The 22,312-nt window shown below is 47.2% G+C and overlaps 1 protein-coding gene across 1 annotated transcript in view; it reads left to right on the forward strand.

Moving 5' to 3' along the window:
* DLGAP3 (DLG associated protein 3) overlaps positions 1-19,677 on the forward strand; it is a 177,981-nt gene extending 158,304 nt beyond the window's left edge. The window contains exons 7-13 of the mRNA XM_033157677.1: positions 941-1,184; positions 2,245-2,585; positions 8,932-9,017; positions 13,233-13,657; positions 14,805-14,896; positions 15,905-16,048; positions 18,352-19,677. Of these exons, the coding sequence (XP_033013568.1) occupies positions 941-1,184; positions 2,245-2,585; positions 8,932-9,017; positions 13,233-13,657; positions 14,805-14,896; positions 15,905-16,048; positions 18,352-18,570 (1,551 nt within the window). The 3' untranslated portion in view covers positions 18,571-19,677. The remainder of the gene's footprint in view (positions 1-940; positions 1,185-2,244; positions 2,586-8,931; positions 9,018-13,232; positions 13,658-14,804; positions 14,897-15,904; positions 16,049-18,351) is intronic.
* The last annotated feature ends 2,635 nt before the right edge of the window (positions 19,678-22,312 follow it).

Genomic DNA, 22,312 nt, shown 5'->3' on the forward strand with positions numbered 1-22,312 from the left:
GAAATCAATGCTCACTCACACTCACAGAGTTGTATCTAAAGTGGGGCTAAGTAATTCATTCCGTCAGTGCAAGGATTTAAGCTAGCACAATTGAATGTTTCTCCCCACCCCCTCCCCTCATTTGTTCCCTAAATCTGTTCAGGGAGTTTTGCCAACCCTCTGGAGCAAATTTGTGGAACGTGTAGCATGCATGGGGGAGGGAAATTAAGCTGTGCAAGCTTAAGTCCTTGCACTGACAGAACACATTAATTAGATACCACCCATATATCCCTCCATGTATTTTCCAGCCAGGCAAGCAAAAGCCATTAATCAGAGTTCAAAGTACATTCCAGCCACTCAAAAGCACTTGGGATGTGAAGCAGGGACAGTGAGGGGTGTGGCCTGGTGAGTGTTCTGAGGGCCAGACAGAGAGGCTTGGAGGGATTCCCTGCACCCCCCTCTCTGCCTGGCTTAAGTCTCAGCTCAAAACAGTCACGTTCAATTTCATACCAGCAGCACCAGTTGGGTTGGGTTGGTGCTAGGACTTCTTTGCTGCTCCTCTGTGCTCTGGTGCATAGCACATGCAGACACACACACACCTTCTCCACAATCTGTGGGTTATCCCTGCCTCCCCACACCTAGCTTCTGATGGTTCACCCATGCTCATGCCTCTGAGCCTTACTCTGCCAAATCGCAATGATTGCTCAAGTCTCCCGTACAGATGCACCAGCCATTTCTCAAAGCAAACACTGAAACAGAACCACAACAGACACCAGAGCCAAGATACAAATTTATTAGGGTACTGTATTTGATGGTCCAAATGTGAAAATGTGGAGACATGAATTTAAGACTGGGGAAAAAGAGAAAATGGACAGATTTGCACATCCCTAATCCTGGTACCACAGGTCTTAGCTCCATTTACGGTCTTCCACGCCCCTCCATCTTCTTCCCCTTTCCTCAGATTAATGATGAGTTGAACCACCAGTTTGAGGCTGTGTGTGAGTCTGTCTTCGGAGAGGTGGAGTCGCAGGCTGTCGAAGCCTTAGACCTGCCCGGTTGCTTCCGCATGCGCAGCCATAGCTACCTGAGAGCCATCCAGGCCGGCTGCTCCCAGGACGATGACTGCCTCTCTCTCTTTACCATGGCAACCACCACCCACCAGCCTGGCCAGCCCCTCACCAGCAGCATTCTCAAGCCAAGCACCTGTAAGTACCAACACAGGACTTCAGAAGCTGATTTGAACCAAGTCAGACTCCTGGCCCACCTAGCTCAGTGCAGTCTGCCCTGGCTGTTAGCAGCTCTCAGAGGCAGATTCTTTCCCAGCTCTACCTGGAGATGCTGGGGTTTAACCTGGGACCTTCTGCATACAAAGCAGGTGCTCAGCACCTGATCTGCATTCCCTTGCCGAAAACAGGAAGTTGGTTCATCATCTTCACACGGGTTATTCAATGTGGTGCCCTCCAGATGTGGCTGAATTCCAACTACTTGGCAAGCTGAGGCTGAAGAGAGTTGGAGTCCGATAACATCTGGAGGGCACTTCAATGGCTCCCCCTGTTCTAGATTGACAGGCAGAGGCTCTCTCAAGGCTTTCAGACAAGACTTTTCCCAGCCCAGCCCAGCCCAGCCTGGAGATGGCTAAGGCTGAATCTGAGCTCCTGTCTCAAACTTGTTCTGGTCCGATGTGACCCACTCTCAGAGATACTGTGCAAAGTTTGTATATTTTATCTGTTTAAAGAATGCCTGTTCCGATTTCCTTGCTAAATTAATTCAAAATGGCTCACAAATTGGTATAGGAAAGGAAGGTGGGGAAACCCCATAGCTAGCAAATACCTCTGCGAATCTTCTCACTCCTAGGCCAATGCTGTTACATGACAACAAAATGTGTGTGTGAAACACTTCCAAAACAAGGCAAACAGTGGGGGGGTGGAGGAGCTTTAAGGACATGGAGGCTGCCTTATATTGAGTCAGACCATTGGTCCATCTAGCTCAGTACTGTCTGTGCTGATTGGTCGGCGCTCTCCAGGTTTTTGGAGAGGGGATCCTTTCCCAGCCCTCCCTGGAGATGCCAGGGATTGAACCTGGGACCTTCTGCATGCAAACCAGTTTACCACTGAGCTACGGTCCCCATTGCCTCACCACATATAACATCATGAGCCCTGTCCAATAGGTGCCTGTATTAGTAGAGAGCTCCCTTCTTACTGACACATTTTGCTTTCCTTCCCTGTCTCTGTCTCTCCACCCCCAACCCCCAACCCCTCTGTGTAGCCTTTAGTTACAGGAAAGCTCCCCCTCCCCTCCCTTCAGGAATGAAAGCCAAGCCCCTCATTTCTGTGACGACGCAAAGCAGCTCTGAGTCCGCCCATGACAGCTTCCTGCCCAGGGAGGTCAAAAGGAGTCCGTCGTGGTCCAAAGAGGCCGCCAAGCGCTGCAACTCCACAGAGAGCCTAGAAAGCACCAAGATCACTGCCATGTCCCTGGACTTGCCTTCAATCCAACCCAGGACTGCCCCCAACCCCTCCACCCTCATCATCAGGACGATTCCGGGGAGGGAGGAGCTGAGAAGTTTGGCTCGTCAGAGGAAATGGCGCCCATCTATCGGAGTTCAGGTAGGTTCAGGGTGGGCCCAGGATTGCAGGGAGGTTCGGGCTGGGGGGTGGGCACAGTTTAGTGAGTGAAAACAAACCCTGGAGGAAACCTCTCTCTGACTACTAAGGACATGCACAAAAACCCAAAAGTCAAAGTTTCAAATTAAGTGTCTTTTATAACCAACCTATGAGGTTTATATATCACTGTTTTCTTTTTTAAAAGTATTCCACCATCAAAAGGTACACCTCCAGCTTTTAATACAAACAGTTCTCTCATAAAAGATTATATCGCATAATACGCAAAAGTATAAATTTTTACGTGAACATAGATTATATCCTAAAGCTTAAATATATTTCTGGAGCTGCATACTGTATGAAACAGATACTCTGTGGGTGTTAATACTGTCCATACATGCATCAGCAAATATTTCACACCCCTTGCCCAGTTCAAAAAATGGTATCGCTGTAATCCACCAAAGCAGTTTGCTGAAGTGGAAACACCTCTGGCACCATCAGGAGGTATTGAACACACCTAAATTACGGTGGTAATTAATTTTTTATTTATTTATTACGGTCAGAGACCAGCTTGCATAACACAATAGTGACAGCATTCATAAAGATAAAATATACAATTAAAATAGATTGCAGCAATAGCTCGTGTGTTAAAATTGAAATATATACCGTATTTTTTGCTCCATAAGACGCACTTTTTCCCTCCTAAAAGGTAAGGGGATATATCTGTGCGTCTTATGGAGTGAATGGTGGTCCCTGGAGCTAAATTGCCCAGGGGCCAAAAGAGGATCATGCTTTTTATTTTACAAAGAGAAAAGGGGGTGTTGAAAGGACCCCGCTCAGCAGCTGATCGGCAAGAGATCGGGAGAGAGATAAGAGTCCCCGGCTCCCTTTCAGCCTCGCCCTCTTGCCCAGGCCTCCATTGTTGAATGTGCTGCAGAGGGAGGTTGTTTGTTTCCCCAGCGACATGTGACTGGCTGATTAGATTATCTGTCTGGAAACTGTAGAAAAGGCTCCCTTTCCTTTAGAAGCTGCAGAAATGTGAGTTGAACCCCATAAAAATGGGGCTTTTCCTCTTTGCTTTTCCCTCTTTGCAAAATGAGCTTTGCTTTTCCCCCTTTGCAAAAAAAGCTGCAAAACATTTAGCTGATCCTCAAAAAAGGGGGAGGCTTTTAGAGGAGGAAAACCAGAAAAGTATTTTTTTCCCTTGTTTCCTCCTCTAAAAACGAGGTGTGCCCTATGGTCCAGTGCGCCCTATGGAGCGAAAAATACGGTACATACATCCGCTGAGATTTGGGCTACCATAAAAACTGATCCTAAGGCAACTTAGGATAAAATAGCTTTCTAGGGAAAGGCTGGCCCAAGGCATTGGTTTCTTGGTTTCTTATATTTTACCTTTTTCTGCCAGTGGACTCTATGGTGAAGGTAGGGATGGAGGAAGAATTTGGTTCTGTTCAGATTTTAATACAAACCTACTTAATTTTAACTTTCTGAAACAATACATGAACCAAAACATGGCTATCCTTCAAAATGCACACTTTTTCAGATTTTGTGGTGCAGGTTTTCCAAACAAATAATGCGTACAAATAATAAAATGCATAGTGGGTTCCTGCTGTCTGTGTAGCCTAGGACCTCCATACACATTGCCCAAGCTTGCACTCCAGAGAGGAGGCACACTCCATTGTCTCTTGAGACAGACGGGTGGCAACCAGAAGAGAAAATAACATATAAAATGCATTCTATATGGAGAAAATGCTTGCAAAATGTGTCTGTCAGGGAGGAAGTGCATACAAAGCTGTGTACATGATAAGAAATCTGTACTAAAATGTTGATGAATTTTGATGAAGACTTTGAAGAACAAATTGCAAATTGGTGCAGTAATGTGGATCGCCGAAGAATTGATGCTTTTGAATTATGGTGCTGGAGGAGACTCTTGAGAGTCCCATGGACTGCAAGAAGATCAAACCTATCCATTCTCAAAGAAATCAGCCCTGAGTGCTCACTAGAAGGACAGATCCTGAAGTTGAGGCTCCAGTACTTTGGCCACCTCATGAAAAGAGAAGACTCCCTGGAAAAGACCCTGATGTTGGGAAAGATGGAGGGCACAAGGAGAAGGGGATGACAGAGGATGAGATGGTTGGACAGTGTTCTCGAAGCTACTAACATGAGTTTGGCCAAACTGCGAGAGGCAGTGAAGGATAGGCGTGCCTGGCATGCTCTGGTCCATGGGGTCACGAAGAGTCGGACATGACTGAACGACTGAACAACAACAACAACAACAAAATGTGGATAACTGAACTTAGGACTGGAAAAATGAGAATCTGAGAGGAATCAAAACTGGCGGATCCATCCATCCCTAGGAGAAGGACAAGGTAGTGGCCCTCACACCCACATACATTCCACATACAGAAGCCAGCTGGACTGTTAGACAGACCTTATTTCAACATTGGTGACAGAACCGCATTCTCAGCTCCTTTGCCCAAGCATTGGGTAGTTAGTTTCATTGTTCTATGCTGCTTTATGTTGTGTGGGTCTTCTTTGGTTTCATGGCAGTTTATGTTTGGCTTTTATCGTATGCTATGATGGTTGATCCTGTTGCATACTACCCTGAGAACTGTTTGGATGCAGCCTGGATTAGACATTTTAAAAATACATAACCAATAAAAAATACCTTGCTAGCAAAGCAAGGGAATGTAAGATCACAGGACAATGTTCCTCAGTTGCTTTGCTTCAATTTGCTTTGCTACTCCATTCATTTTTAAAATTTATTGGTTGTGTTGATCATTCGAGCCACATTTGTTTTGTTTTCCATTTGTGCACGGGGTCTTCAGTTTTCGTTCTTCCCATCTGTTATTTCCCTTTGCAGTGAATCAGTTGTGAATTTGTAGGCACTTTGGGTGCTGTCCAATGTACTCGTTCCATTAAGTATTTACAGTTGCACAATGGAACGTTTCCCCCCCCCGTCCTCCCCCTTTAAGTGCCCCAAGCCCTCCCTAAATCTGTGATGGAGGGTTGGGGGAACCAACTCACAAACAGATTAAGGGGTGGCATGTGGAGAGAGGAGAGTTCTGTTGGGCACACATAAATCATTGCGCTAATGGAGCAAGTTACTTAGTGCTACATTGGACAGCCCTATTGTTCTCAAAGGGTTCAGACCTCTGCTGTGTGTTTGTATTTTTGAGCGCAGGTCAGGCTCATTGTGCATCTGGGCTGGAGTTGGGAAGGGGTTAAGAAGACTGCCATCCCTGTGGTGAGACTGCCATCCCTGTGGTGGTTGGTAGGGGAGATACAGAGGTGAGCAAAGGTATATAGGGCAGGGAGGAGGTGAGCTAGCTACATCAAAGCCCTTGCCCCCTCTGTTTCACTGGTTGCATTTCAAAGTTTGCGGGTGCCAGTCAGCCAGCCCCCTGCTTGGTGGCGGTGTTGCTAAATGCCAGGTCTAACCAGAATAAAACATTGATCGTCCATGATTTGTTCACCTTATTTTTGAGATTGTAAGTTGTTTTCAACTGTTTTTAATCTTGTGTTTGAATGTTGTAACCCATCCTTGGAGCTTGGGGTGAAAGGTGTGTAAAACAGTACCAGCAGAATAATAGAATTGTAGAGTCAGATGGGACCATGAATGTCAACTAGTCCAACCCTCTGCAATGCAGAACTTTTTTGCCCAACGTGGGGCTCAAACCCATGACCCTGAGATTAAGAGTCTCATGCTCTACTGACTGAGCTATACAGTAGTGCTGGGTGGGGCCAGAAGCAAAAGTAAGTGGAGAAAAGCATGTAAATATTACCTTTGTACAGTAGGTTAGTTTCTACACACACTTCACACACTTCTTTATCCTCCATCCAGGCAAGCAAGAAGCATCACCAGCCAGACAAGACCCAGGGAGGATGCCAAGCAGGGCCAGTCCCATAGGCAGAGTCCCAGAGGCAAGACAGAGAAACCTGGAAGGCTGCCTGGACCAGAGATTCCTTGTCCCTTTGATAAGCTAAAGAAGTCAAGGGAAACTCAGGTAGCAGGAAAGGAGGTAGAATCTGGAACAGCCTTTCCTTCTGTCTTAGACTAGATTAGGAAGCTTACTCTGAGCTTACTTAGAGAAACTCTGAGGCTGCATGGCTGTTTTTTTCCCAAGGCTCAGAGATGTCGCTGAGTTTGTCCACTAGTCTCTAGAGCTTTAGAAACACTATTGGATTTATTCCAGCAATTGGCGTCCAGGGCTTTGCCTAAAAAATAGATTTAACTAAAAACTGCTCTTTTCTTCATGCCCCCTAAAAATCTCCATCTGACCCATTCCAGCTATGAAGGGGTCAAACAAAGCAAACGAGGGATACATAGAATCAAATGAATGTATGGTTATCAGAACTCAACCATTCCTCTGGTGTTCCTTTCTTGACTGGTTCCAATTTGGAATGAAATAAATAAACCCCTTTCGTTTCCATTTTCACAAAATGCCCATGCACCCTGATCTGTTACAAATTGAGGATCTAATGACTCTTCCATAGGGGAAGACAGAGCTCAAAGGAGCAATGTAGACAGTTCCGGCATTCATGTTCACTGGTTCAATCCTCCTGAGCCTAGAGAGAGTTGGGTAGACTGTCTTTTTCAAAAGGTGGCATTGTTTGTCTTTCTAACAAGGGAGTGTGAAATGAGGACTTTCACCTTAGCTTACACTGGCTACAGAAAATGCCTGTAGGGTGAAATTCAAGCCATTTCTGACCAGATGTGGAAAATCCCAATGGTTTGTGACGTGGTTTCATGGTTTCAGTAAGCAAAGATTCCAATTTTTGGCGATGACTTCAAACTTCTAATGAAAAAGAGCTCCAAGGCAGGCACCTGGCTCATGTTCTCCCCTTTTGCTAGTTTTAATTTTTATTAGTCTCCTAAATTTGCATTTCCTTTGCTTGCCATTTGTTCCTACTTCGTTAGCAGGCCTGTCCCTTGTCAGTAAGAATCAGCACAGGTGTTGTGGAGGGAGGTTAAATTAAGTTCAGACAAGTGTATCCGAGAGGTTCAGCCGAGGGGGCAAGCTGGCGGAAAGGAAGTGTCTGATCCGACTTCATGGTGCGCAGTTGCTTGTTTGACAAGGTCAAAATGTTGGGAGTGGGGGCTTTGGCTCTTAACAAAGCATGAGAAGCTGATGCAAAATGATTCAATTAAGCCGCAGCTACCATTTTCCAAAAGTGCTCTTACAAGGCATCACGTCCCGTAGAGGAAACCAATACTTTAGAAATGCAAACTTTAGAAATTAAAATGCCACATTTATAATTTCAGCCCCAGTAGGGGCTCATTCGACTGCATGGAAGGCAAATAGAGGCCATCAAGAATTTCCACCATTATCTTTTCCAGACAGTTGGAGGCAGATCCATTAGGCCAAATGGTGCACTGCCCCACTAACCTCAGTCTGCCCTCAGCCAGTCAAGGGGTGGTGGCAGCCCTGGCTGTCAGCTTCCTCCTCCTTCATCTTGGTGTTGCCCTTGTGGAACTCAGCAGAGGACAAAACCAGACTGAGTTGGCCATGTTTATCAATGGCTCTGTCTCCACCTACCACTGGCTTCCCTGCCTTCCACCCTACCAGTCCCAATGGGCACAAGGCACCACTGTGACCAGCTCTGCTCCTGTGACTTTAACTAGTTGGCATGCGGAAATCTAGCAAATAAAGCTTTTTCCATTCGTAAAGCCAGGATTGCAAGCTTTTCTAGTCATGTGCCTTAGATTCAATGGATCTACTCTGAGTAGGGTTAATATTGGGTACAGCCCAGCACTTTACCCACTGTTGCTGTGGGCCAAAGGAGCAAAATAAATTCCCTACCAGCTGCTCCCTCCTGGAGTATGGGGGTGACCTTTCTCCTCTCTTCCACCCAGTGCCTTTGAATGAGGAGGGATGAAAGGGGAGGACAGGGCTCCTGAGTACTTGATCTCTGCTCTCCACTCACATGGTTTATCTGGATTTCCGTTTGCATCTGGTGATGGGAATTCAAAATGCCCCCCGCCTGTTTTGCAAGTGCTCTTTCCTCACAGCTCCCTCTCCCTCCCACACAGCTATGAATCGTTCTCTGATGCTTCCCTTCTGTACTTCAATACACTTAACTGTTCATCTTTCCCTTTCTTTCTTTCTCCCTCTCCTTACTTTGTTCTCAATTCATTTTGATCATTTTGAATCTTTCTCACACTTGTCTCCATCTCCTTCATTATTTTTCTTTCCTCTGCTTATCAATCCCCCCTTCCCTGTTATCTCTTGCTTCTGCCACTTATCAATTCACCATAATTGATGCCACTTCTGGATTTCCTTTTTCCTCTCTGTTTATCTTTCCTCCTCTTTGCTTCTCCCTCATCCTCATTGCTTTCTCTTTCCCAAAGGTGGAAACCATATCCGATTCAGACACAGAAAGCAGGAGCCGCAGAGAGTTCCACTCCATCGGGGTGCAAGTAGAAGAAGATAAAAGGTACAGCTGGCAAAACATCCCTCTTGGTCCTTTGCATTCCCATCAGGAGGAGCAGCTTTTGCAATCTGCGCACAGCTGTCCCCATCTGCCCTTGCCCCCAAATCAATATTCACGGCACAAGCCTGGACCAGAGAATCAAGCAAGAAAACCTTGCGGAGCTACGGATGCTGGCTGCTCGGGGCAGCTGGATTGCCCTCCCAGCTCATGAAACAAAGGGGTATCAAGACACAGAGGTGCCAGGCAGGAGCAAATGCCCACACAAGGCTGGCGGTGGTGGAATAGGTGACCCGGGACATCCCCTTTCACCAAGCCATCCGCTTTTGTAAAACACTCAAATGCCACATGTTCCCAACTAGAACCGAAGGAGAATATTAAGCAGGATGAAAGGCTTTATACTCAGTGCTCAACGCATGCTGCTGTTCTGGAGGGTAGAAAAACCCACAGAGCATGGAAATAGATGCTGGATTTAAGCTTACTAAGGCTGTGTACGAACTATACCTTTAAAGCACCATGATACCACTTTGAACAGTGATGGCTTCCCTGGGAAGTGTAGTTTCTTAAGAGTGCTGAGAGTTGTTAGGAGACAACTGTTCCCCTCACAGAGCTACAATTCTCAAAGTCCCCTGGGAAGAGGAATGGACTATGAAACAACTCTGAGGACTATACTGCTAGGAGTGCAACAAGGGCGTCGTCTCAGCACCTTTAACAACCTACAGCTCCCATAATTCTTTGGGGGGGAGCCATGGCGGTTTAAAGGGGAATCATAGTGCTTGAACTGTATAGTGTAAATGAGGCCAAAGTCTACATACACACACATAAAGCACATTCATAGCACATCTCTCCCCTCAAAGAATTCAGGGTATACTGCAGTTTCTTATGAGTTTCTGGGAATTGCAACTCTGTGAGGGGTAAGCAACAGTTCCCAGAATTCTTTGCGGGGGAAATGTGCCTCAAATGCACCTTAAAGGTATACTGTGTCTGCATTCTAAGAATTTCAGACTTCACTTGGAAGGAGGGGGAAGCAATCTTACAGCTCTTGTAGGAGAAGTTTTGCTAGAATATTGTAACCCAGTCAGGGTAGCAGAATGATATTTCCAGGGGACAGGAGGTGGAGCTTCAGCAACCCACATATTTACACACACACACATTGACTTGCAGCAGATCAGTAAAATGTGCAGAAAATGAAACAATTATGCAGATGTGCTTAAAATATTTGGGTCACAGAACTCGGCTTTCCCAGGCTCAGGATGTGGGCTGTTTGGATTTAAATTTTAAGAGCACAGTAGCTGTATGTAGATACAGGGTCGGGCCAGCAGCTCATCTAGCTCAGGTGAGGACAACCTGTGGCCCTCCAGATGTTGATGGCTTACAGTGCCTGTCATGTCTAATCTCTGGCTTTGCTATGTGACAGTGAGGAGAGTTGGAGCCCCAAAACGTCAGAAGGCCACAGATGTCCCCACCCCTGATTTAGCTCAATACTCTCAACAGCAGCAGGTGGAAGCTCTTTGGGAGTTTTCTTGCTAAGATCTTTCTCAGACAATTTAGCTGAGTCCATGGAAGTGTGTGGTTGATCACAGAGAAGCACAGTTTCTCAACAGAAAAGCTTCCTAGGCTCAAAAACCCCAAAGAGGCAATCCATTGACTTGGAAGCCTTTGTAGCTAACTTCTTATAATAGAAACATAAGATGCTGACTCACACTGAGTCCATTTAGGTCAATATTGTCCACACTGACTAGCAGTGGCTCTCCAGAGCTTCAGGCATAGAGTCTTTTCCAGCCCTACCTGGAGATGCTCAGGATTGAACCTGGGACCTTCTGATAGATCACATATAGCTCACTGTCACATATAGCTCTACCACTGAGCTATAGACCTACCCAATAATGGGGGTGGGGCTTGTGGGGTGAGGGGCTCACTACAAGTTCTTGGGGAAGCCTCCAATTCTCCACCATTGGCTGCACTAGCTGGGACTGATGGGATTTGGATTCCAACAACATCAGGGGGGTACAGGTTCTCCACCCCTGATGTAGACAACACTGAACTAGAAGCATCAGGGGAAGAAGGACCATAGCTCAGTTACAGATCACATGCTTTGCATGCAGAAGATCCCTGGTCCAGGGCTGGGAAATTCTCCTGCCTGAAACCCTGGAGAGCCACTGCCACTTTGCATTTGAAATATTGGACCGGATGGGCCAACAACCTGACTCCAGCTTAATTGTCTGGAAAAGGGCCGTAGTAGTAATAGAGCAGGCTTTCTCAACCTTGGCCCTCCAGATGTTCTGAGACTACAATTCCCATCACCCCTGACCACTAGTCCTGCTAGCTAGGGATCATGGGAGTTGTAGGCCAAAAACATCTGGAGGGCCAAGGCTGAGGAAGCCTATAATGGAGCATCAGCCAAGTTCAATCCCTGGTGACTCCAGGTAGGGCTCTGGGGATATCCCCCTGAGGGGAAGGGTTGTAGCTCAGTGGCAGAGCATCTGCTTTGCATGAAGAAGGTCCCATGTTCCATCTTCAGCATCTCCAGGTAGGGCTGGGAGGCAACCTTGCCTGAAACCATGCAGAGCTCCTGCCAGTCAGTGCAGGCAGTGCTGACCTAGATGGGCCAATGGCCTGACTTAGTAAAGGGAAGCCTTTTGAGGTGTGTGCATGCACTCTAGACTCTCTGAGATGTCCAGCGTCTTGCCACCCCCATTTATTTCCCTTCAGTTCACTGCGCGGACACTTGAATCATAGAGCATGTGAGGTGATCACCGTGTAGCTGTCCCATATCTTCATTCAGTCAGTGACTGGCTGGCACGTCCTCCTCTGCTCTGTGTGCTCCCTCCCTCCCTCCCTCTAGTCCTTCAGCATCCATCCAGCGCTGGTTGTCATAGAAACAGGCCAGTGAACAGGAAGGAGGGAGCGGTGGAACCACGCAGGCATGATGCTGCTCACTGGCGGCTTGTCAGTTTCTGAGTTCTCTCCCTCATCCCCAGCGCTTCCTTTCTGTAAGGAGAGGAGCCAGGGTTCAAGCATCTCTCAAGCCCCCATCTCACACATGGGAAAGCCCTGCCTCTGAATCCTGTGGGTATTCCGTGGTGCAGGAGGAACATGCAAACTTACACATAGCCAGTGAGGCTCTTCTGTTTCTCTTCGAAATGTATTCCAGGGCTGCGCCCTGGCACAAATTAAGCCTCTCTGGTTAAGAACATAAAAAATATAAAAAAGAGCCTGCTGGATCAGAGCAATGGCCCATCTTGTCCAGCATCCTGTTCTCACAGTGGCCAACCAGTTGCCTGTGGGAAACCTGCAAGCAGGATCCTGCCCTTCCTTCAATCAAGGCTCAGGGTGGCTAAGAATAAAAGCATGCAAAATATATGAGTATCATCATAAAAGAACATTTAAGGTTACAACAAATGAATTCCCCAGCCGCCCAGAGTGGCTGGGGAAATCCAGCCAGATGGGCGGGGTACAAATAATAAATATTATTATTATTATTATTATTATTCCACACACACAACACACAACACAGAGCAGCTAAACAAGCAAATCATTCCATTAATGTCTACAGCCAGCCACTAAATTCCTGGTGAAATAAGTACATTTTCAAATGATGCTGAAACAATAGCAATGTCAGGGACAGTTCAATCGCAGCAGTGCAGTAGTTCCATAAATGGGGAGCCACCATCAAGTAGGCCCCACCCCATGCTGCTTCCCTGAAGATCTTAAAGCACAGGAGATGCACTCCTTTATGTACTTGGGTCCAAAGCCATATAGGGCCTTACACACCAGCACTCATCTTTAACTGGGCCTGGTAGCTAATAGGCAGCCAGTGCAAAGTTAGAAAGATGAACATAATATGGTCCCTTCCCACTGCCCCGTATAACCACCTGGCAGCAGCTGCAGCCTCCAGACCTTCTTCATAGATACTGAGCAATATGGACCAGCAGATTGACTTAGTATAGCACAACTTCCAGGGTTCATACCTGTAAGAACATAGGATACCACTTTATACTGGAGTCATACCACTGGTCCATCTAGCTGAGTATTGTTGACACTGGCCAGCAGCTGTCCATTGATACTGAAACTCCCCAGTATTTCAGGCAGACAGCCTTTCCCAGTCCTGCCTTGAGATGCCACTGGGGATTGAACCCAGGATCTAGTGCTTGCAAATCCAAGCCAGTTGTTTTTTGCAGACCTCGCGAGGGACCTAACCCTCTCTCCTCCCTATCGCAGGCGCGCTCGGTTCAAGCGGTCCAACAGTGTGACGGCCGGCGTGCAGGCTGACCTGGAGCTGGAGGGTTTGGCAGGGCTGACGGTGGCGACAGAGGACAAGGCCCTTCAGTTCGGGCGCTCCTTCCAGCGGCATTCCTCGGAGCCGGAGTCCACGCGGCAATACTCGGTGTACAAGACGGTGCACACGCAAGGGCAGTGGGCCTACCGGGAAGACTACCAGATGCAGTACGACACCGTGGAAGTGCCGCGCCAGGATTCCTGGATGGACAGGGGGTCGCGCAGCCTGCCCGATTCTGGCCGAGCATCGCCCTGCCACCGGGACGGCGAATGGTTCATTAAGCTGTTGCAGGCGGAGGTGGAGAAAATGGAAGGCTGGTGCCAGCAGATGGAACTGGAGGCTGAAGATTATGATCTGCCGGAAGAGAGTGAGTCTCCGCCGGGTGCTGTGGGTTGGGGGATCCCATCTGGGGCTGCCAGCTTCCTCTTACAAGCTGGTACAGTCTAGCAAATATAGTTGGGTTGGGAGCCAAGCTATACAATTGTGGGTCCATGTGAAGAATCTGTTGCCGGACTGCAGCGTTCTTTGGGCTGTAAAATGTTCCTCCGTGTTCTTTAAATAAAAAATTTAAAAAGCTACCGTGTCAGGGAGAAATGCTAGCTTGCTTTATTTGATGGGGGAGTGTCATGCAAATGTCTATTGGAATTCGGGACGGGGGATAAATTTGATCCAGTTGACATTTTAATGCAGACCTCCCTTATTTGCGCTTCCCTAAAACAATAGACAGAATGAAACAACTATCTTTCAAAATTCACACTTCGCTAAATTTTGAGAGGCAGTGTGTAAAAAAAAAATCAAATCACATTGGGGGGAAAGTATTCATAAAAATGCATTCGTGGAAATAACGAATATGGGGGAAATGTATATACAGTAATAAGCAAAATTGCATACAGAATTAGGTATATTAGAATAAATGTACACTAAAGTGCTGATTAATGTTTGTGAGAATTTTTTTAACCATTACAAATTGATGTGAAAATGTAGCAAGCTGAAGCTTGAAACTGGAAAAATGAGAAACTGAGGGGGAAACAAAATAGACAGGTTTGTCCATCCTGCGTTGGAATGTAAAATTTATATGATTGTCATTTTGTTGTCATAATGATAAAGAAAGAGCCCCACTGGATGACACCAAAGGTCTGTGTAGTCTAGCATCCTGCATCCTACATTAGCCAATCAGGTGATTTGGGGGAGCCCACAATCAGGGAATAAAGTTATCCCCTATCAGCGCCAAATTTGGGAACTTTCCTCCCAATGCAAATATCAACTTCAGAGCAGGGGTCTTCCTCTGGAATACAGCAGAGGAGAATAGAGGCTCCCTGACTGACTGATGCCATCCAGATAATTGTCACCAGTTGATGTCATTTAAATTTTTTGTATTGAAAAAACAACTGCATGTTAAATGCAAAGACACAGTTAATGTCACACTCTGGTAACCAATGGAAATTCTCCAGCATTGGGAGTGCTCTGGAGCAATGTGGTACTGACCCTCTCGTTTTCTTTGTGTGCCTCCCTAGTCCTTGAGAAGATCCGCAGTGCGGTGGGCAGTGCCCAGCTCCTGATGTCACAGAAAGTCCAGCAGTTTTACCGACTCTGCCAGCAGAACATGGTCAGGGAATCTCCTTGTGTGTGCCTAGATTTTGTTGTTGTTAGGTCCTCCAACTTTTGTCACTTTTAAAATTAAGTCACTTTTTGATGTCACCTGTGGGTGGTTTAGCCTCCTTTCTTGGGAGAGAATGTCATTTTTACAAGGGATGAAAGGCTACTTCTGAAAACAGCATCTCCCCATGCCAAGTTCTTCCCCGAAGATGTAGTGTCACTGTGTGCCAGGGATTGCCAGTTGAGATGCCCATGGCTTACAGTCTTGGCTTGGCGCCTACAAATCCTCTGAGTTCTGCCCCTCATTCACCTCATTGAGGTGGTGAGCATCATTACCCTATTTTCTCCCTTGAAAAGTATATAGAGCTAAAGGAGGAAGTTGGAAGAGTGACTTATCTTTCCCACTTCCTCTTCCAGCTCTATGTACTTTTCAGGGCTCAGGGTAATTCTACTGCAAGTGGCTGGGGAGGGGACACCAGCAGCACTTCCTCAAAAAATCAGAAGTTACATGAAAAGCAACTCACTATTTGTGTGCTACAAGAGATAAATCAACAGGCTTGTTAAAAGCGCTCTTGAAATGCTGCCCTTGCTTTGTCCCCTTCTAATCAGAAAGTGGATGATTCTACCATATCTGTGTGTTGGGCAGGATTGGGTCCCTCTCCAAATGGGAGAGACGTGGCAGGATTGCCCATTCTCAGAGAATGCTGCCTTGTTGCATCTCTGCATGAGTTCTTGCTCTGGCTTGTCTCCTGCCAATAAGGTGAACAGAGTGCAAGCCGTTCTTATCTACTCAGAATGCAAACCTTTCGTGTTGCAAAAGTGAAGTGTACCTCAGAACCCTGGGGGAAACAGGTGTGACCTTGCATCACAATTCCACATTCAGAGTTCAGACCACCGCCTGCCCCATTCCTTCCTTCTTGTCTGTCCTCATCCAGATTAATCTGCCCACCTCCTAATAGGAGGGAGCCTTTGACACCAGCTCAGTCTCTTTCCTTTCCTTCTTTCTCCTTCCTGGCAGGACCCCAATGCTTTCCCCATGCCCACTTTCCAGGACCTGGCTGGATTCTGGGACCTCCTGCAGCTCTCCATTGAGGATGTCAGCATGAAGTTTGCTGAACTTCACCAGCTCAAAGCCAATGGGTGGAAACCCATTGAGCCCAAGGTGAGAGGAAAAGGGGGCAAGGCAACCAGGAAACCAGATGGTTCCCAATGCATGTTTTAAGTAACAGGGTTCTTTGCCCCTGGAAGTTCAGTATAAATGAGTAAGTAACCTTGCACCCAGGCCAATGGAATTCTACATCAGGTAGGTGCATGTGGGCTGATAGCAAGTTGACTAGAATTCAGAAGACTCAGAGGGAGGACCCAATTGCTTCCCCACAATAAAACGTTGCCCAGGATTAGGACTAGGGATGGGGGAGAAATCGAATACTGTTGGCATTTAAAGGCACACCTCTCTAATTCACACTTTCTGAAACAATATGCAAACTGAAACACAGCCATCCTTTGGAATTCACACGAGTGTTGCAATGCAGTTCTCCAGCTAAGTAATGTGTACAAAAGTGCATATACTAGGATAAAGTTTGCATATATGTGCATATTAGTGATAACATGGGGGGATGCTTTTTATTACCCAATGCACTCCCTGTGTTGCCCCTTTAACCCATAAGAGATGGGGCACAGCAGCCCTTCCAATGACACTCTCCTATTTGTGTGCCCTGTGCAGAGTGAGAGGGTTGGGGTGGGGAGGGGTTGTTTCCCACCCCATCTTGGCCTACCAACCTGTGCAACCCTCCTTGGAGATGTTTGCCAGGGATGTGCCAGTTTTGTTGCAAAAAGAGGCTCATCCTCTCACCCGAGCTCACTGCTGTTCTGTACCCCTCCCTGCGCCTTATCTCAGGTGGCCTGTGATATTTCGAGAGAGGAATTCAGATAAAGCCATCACAGCTGTTTTCCTCTCTCCCCGCGGCTCTAGAGCTGCATTGCTGGTCGAGGCAAAATAATTGGGCATTTTTAATGAACCTTTGTTCTTTTTTTTTTCTTTTTTAAAATTAAAACTGCAGAACAACAAAGCTCTTTATTCCCTCTGAATTGAGAGGCCGGAAGCAGCTTCAGCCTGGGCTGAAAAGCTATTTCCGGTTTGTTTGCTTGCTTGTTTGTTTGTTTAAACATCGCTGTTAACACTTTTGTTCCCTTCCTGCCAATACTTGCATTCACACACACACCCCAGACTGGAGCTCTTTTTTGGGCTGTCGTATCCTACAGAGTGTCATTGATGCGATAATATTTCATGAGTGGCGGGTTTATGCTGGGTCATCCACACATCGTTCTCCTTTATTAGTTTTCCTGTGATGCATCCTCAGGGTTACCGCATCACTGCTACCTGGAGGGTCTTTGATACCCTCACGAGCACAAACTATCATGAATGCACACTATAAAGGACACCTGGAGAGAACTTGAAAAAAAATTGCAAGCTGATCTGGAAATGAGAGCTGAACTTAAAGCTGGAAAAATGAGGAACTCAGAGAAACCTAGAGAAACTGAAACTATCAGATTCACCCACCCCATGTGTCACCCAGGGAACTCTGGGAACTATACTGAAGCGAGTGTAGGGATGTGTATAACTGTATATCTAGATACTAGAGGATATATTTAATAGATATTATCCTTCCTTCCTCACATTTGTGAGTTCAGCACACTGCATCCCTTTGCAGCTTAAAAGGAAGCTAGTTTTAGCCTTTTAGTTTAAGTAACCCAGGATGCTTTGAGGCAGACTGGATTCTCCTGGATACTTCCACCTTTTCTCCTCCTTAAAACAATAATCACACCAACAGTCTTGTAAAAGGTAAAAATAAAAAAGCGTTTTCTCACTCAGAATACTTGATGAAGAGTAACAGATACAGCAGCTTTTGTTCAGGCAGGCTTAAAATGGTAATTCATTTACAAAGCCTAGCTTAAGGTGGAGGCTGAGCTGTGTATGTTCTACATCAGGCATAGGCAAACTCGGCCCTCCAGATGTTTTGGGACTACAACTCCCATCATCCCTAGCTAACAGGACCAGTGGTCAGGGATGATGGGAATTGTAGTCCCAAAACATTTGGAGGGCCGAGTTTGCCTATGCCTGTTCTACATTGCTGGAATGAGGTGAAAGAGCAAAGAGGAAATGCCTAGCCGGGTGATGAGATTCTGTGTGGCTACGCCCTCCCCCTGTCAGGGCCCGGTGGAAGTGGCTCTCTGAGTTCTCTCTAGCAAACTTACAGGAAAACTCTGTGAGCTTCAGCTCCCCTCATGAGCCTATCTAGCAGTCATGCATTGTTGGCATGACTGCATTGTAAATATCCCACGGCAAGGGAGGGAAGGACCTTCCACCATTGCTGCCGCCGCCACCTCAGCACTGTGCCTGTCATAGGTCCTTCCCTTCCCACTAACGCCTTCCCTCCCTCTCCCTCCCTCTCTGTCCTTTTGCAGGAGGAAAAGAAGGTGCCTCCGCCAATACCAAAGAAGCCGCCACGCTCCCGGCTGCACCCAGTGAAGGACCGGTCCCTGGACTCTGTGGACCGGCAGAGGCAGGAGGCCCGCAAGAGGCTTCTGGCGGCCAAGAGGGCTGCCTCCTTCCGCCAGAGCTCAGCCACCGAAAGTGCAGACAGCATTGAGATCTACATCCCTGAGGCCCAGACCAGACTGTGAGGGCAGGGGCCGCTTTTCAAACCATCCTGTACGTGCAGAAGACACAGCACCACTGTGATCTGTGTCCCATCATTTCCCCAGGGAGGGCAACTCTAAGCCTCATCACAATCTCTGAATTTTTTAACAAGAACTTCTACAATCCATGGACCTGAAGCCAGACAGATGTGAAAACTGGCCTCCTTCGCTCGTCACTCTTATAGCAAGATGTGGCGGTTGCCAGCCTTCACCGGTTGCTCTCCTCTGGTCCATCTAGACCGGAACCTTTCCCCCTTCTATTCCTCCGATTCTCTTCTTATATAACCTTTGCCCCCTGCTCCCATTGGTGGGCATTTCCACCACCACGACCCCTTAACCCGCCCCCTTTCCATGAGCTTTTTTCACTGTCCTGCAGGCTCGGGGCCCCCATCAACAACCCCGTCACTCCACATCCGCGGATTTGAGGCCCATCAATATTTATATTATAAATATTATATGTATATGTACTTCTATAAATATAACCGAAGGGCAGAAACTGCCCAAGACCACAGCTGTGTTTCTGATGGCGAGAGCCTTCTCGTCTCCTCAGGAGACCCCGTCCCGTCCCGTGTCAGCAGCCTGAGTCCCCGCCCTACATGCACAAAACATACTAAGATCTCCCCCACCACCGACACATACACACAAATACACAAGTTGGATCAAGCAAGGGAGATAGCTGGAGGGATGGGTGGACACCACCATATCTGTCAGCCCCAGAATCTTGGCTGAAGGTCTGCTGGTCGACAAACATTTGGTGGAACTGGTTCTGTGAGGAGTGGCGCATCTATAACTTCCTGAGTCTTGGAAGCCGATGCTCCTGATGAGGGATTCTTTAAAAATAGCATTGGCTGTGCTCTTCTGTGGTGGTACCACTCAAATGACCAATGACTCATTCTCTTGCATCAGCAAGAGCACAATTCCCAAGACTCAGGAAGTTATAATTCCACTCTGCACAGGATGTCAGGGAGTCGTCTTGTATAGAATTATGGGTTTTACAGCTCAAGGAGGATAATGAAAGCCAGATTCAGAGAAGAGCTACACCTATGAGAAAGGATCTTCTAGGAGCCAAATTGTCTGATGAGGGGGGAATCATAAAGGGATTAGATTCTAGGTTTGGCTCAAAGCAGTGCTTTTAAAGCTTCCTTCCTTCAGGGAACACTCCATGTTTATTTGCCTGCTTTGGAACCTTTGCTCATTCCAAAGGATTCTGGGAAGTGATCTAAGCTGCGCATTTAGTTCGCGTGGGGTACTGGCTAGATCTGTTTGGCCTCCCTCTTACCCACTGTAAACTAAGACTAGGCCCTAGAACAGGCCCAGTTTTCTCCCACAATTCCACTTTGCAAGGAAAGGAGGATGGTGGTGGGTAAGATCTTTCAGGAAAGTTTATCCACCTTTCCTGGTCTTCTCATCAACAGATCCACACAGACATGCACCCAAGTTCCCTGGGACACAGTTTTGAAAACCACTGGCTTAGAGAAAGGAAGACTAACAGGACTAATTTACATATATATATAATTAAAAGAGCATCAACATGAAAATAGATGGCGTGATTATTCACCCTCACCACTGAGAGCAAGGAGAAAGAAGAAGAAAAGGTGAAAATAAGCTACTAAGAGCGGTTGTGGGGTGCTAAGAGTGGTTGATGGCATTTTCTAGAAGAGGAGCAGAAAACATCACTTTGGGATTTTGAAGGTTGAGGATATATTGTATCATGACAATGATTCTTATGACGTGAGAGCAGCATCGCTGACAACCCCTCATGACTTCTCCTACACTACTCTGGTAATGCAGCAACCCAGTGGGGGAGCAGGATGATGTGGGAAGGACTACATCAAAGACCAGGTCTGGAGGAGTGGCTTTGAGGTGCTCCCATTTTATTCAACCCTGTGAAGTAGATTGGGCTTAGATGCAATGAGCTGCTTTAAGGTGAACTTCATGCTTGACCAAGGATTCAAAACCAGGACTTCCTAGTCCTAGACTTAACACTCTGCGCCATACAGGGTCTCAGTGATCCCACCATTCTGTCACGTGTGTTTGTGTGTACATGTGTTTTCTAACATAAGAATTGGCACATGTTAAAGGGATGTACTCAGGGTGTGTGGCTGTGTGTGTGGCTGTGTTTTCTAACATAATAATTGGTGCATATTAAGGGGTTGTACCTAATCAGGGGTGGGGAGCCTGTGATCTGCCAGGTGTTGCTGGACTTCAGCTACCATCAGCTCCAGCCAGCATGGCCCAGTGCATAGGAGCCAACTCCTAAGGGCCATGGGGAATAAAATATTTGAGGGGGCTGGAGCCCCGCAAGAAAATGATGGGCATTGCCATTCAAATGGTGTGCGTGCACTGTGTCATGCAATCAATTGTGTGGGGCAGGGCTTACCTGGGCCCCCACAATATTTCATTCAAGTTGGCACCCCTGACCCAGTGGTCCGAGGTGATGTAGTCCACCAACATCTGGAGAGCCAGAGGTCGCTCATCCCTGTATGAGATGATCACCTGAGGGTCTTCCAACTGTTTTATCTTCCAGGACGAGACATGATGATATTTTCCAATACATGTCAAGACTGGAATTGCCATGCCGCAGAAAACCTTCCAAAAGGAGGCCAGAGGAAATCAGCGCAGGCCGGCACTTTTGAATCCAATTCCTCATGGCGAAATCAACTCGAGTTGATTTCACAACGATGAAAAGGGCCTAGCAAAACACCAACGGCCATTACCAGCTTTTCCCCATCCTCCCAAATCAAATTCAAGGTTTGGGTCTTGAAGGCCATTGATTGAGTAGCCAGGGTGCTTGGGTTGGAGGGAGACCCTGGGTTAAGCCCTGCTGGATCAGGCCAGAGACCTATCTAGGCCAGCACCCTATTCCCACAGTGGCCAACCAGACGCTTGTGGGAAGCCTGCAAGCCATACCTGAGCACAGCAGCTCCACTTGCAATTCCCATTAGCTGGTATTCAAAGGCATACTGTCTCCAGCGGTGGAGGTAGAACATAGCTACCGTGACTAGTAGCCATTGATTGCCTTATCCTCCACGGGTTTCTCTAAACCTCTTTCAAGGCCATCCAAGTTGGTGGCCATCACTACCTCTTGCGGGAGAGAATTTCATAGTTTAACAGCGCTGCGTGAAGAAGGACTTCCAGTATTCAGCTTCATTGGATGTCCATGAGTTCTAATGTCATGTCTCCCCACCCACGTTCTCCTTGCAGTGCCTTGGGAGGAAATCCTAAGTCCTGCTTGAGGCAGAAGCCCAGACCAGCATGAAATATCTTAGCCGTTTCTGACCTCCCAAAGGCAGCACTAACTACGCAAGCTTCACAGCCCTGCATTTCCTCAGAATACCAGTAGCTGGGGGAACACAAGCAGGAGAAGGTGATTGCCCTCATGTCATGCTTGCATACTTCCAAGAGGCATCTTCTTGGCCACAGTGGCAGCCAGGATGCTGGACTAGGTGCCCACCCTTTGATCTGAACCAGCAGTGGGGCTCTTCATCTTCTCAGCTCCTGCCCACTCAGTTGCCATCTTGGCATCTTGTTCACATTGCACTGGCCGAAAAGCATAGGCTTAAGTTGAATATGAGAGGGTATCTTTCCATTGGGTCAATCTTTCCATTGGATCAATGAAAAAGAACATGACTGCAAAATAAACAGCCCACCTAACGAATGGCTGGATCCATGGATGAGCTGGGGAGGAGCACAGAGTGTTGAGGTGGCCACAGAACTGAGCCTTTTC

This window comes from Lacerta agilis, chromosome 8 (genome assembly GCF_009819535.1).
Source record: "Lacerta agilis isolate rLacAgi1 chromosome 8, rLacAgi1.pri, whole genome shotgun sequence".
NCBI classification, from domain to species: Eukaryota; Metazoa; Chordata; class Lepidosauria; order Squamata; family Lacertidae; genus Lacerta; species Lacerta agilis.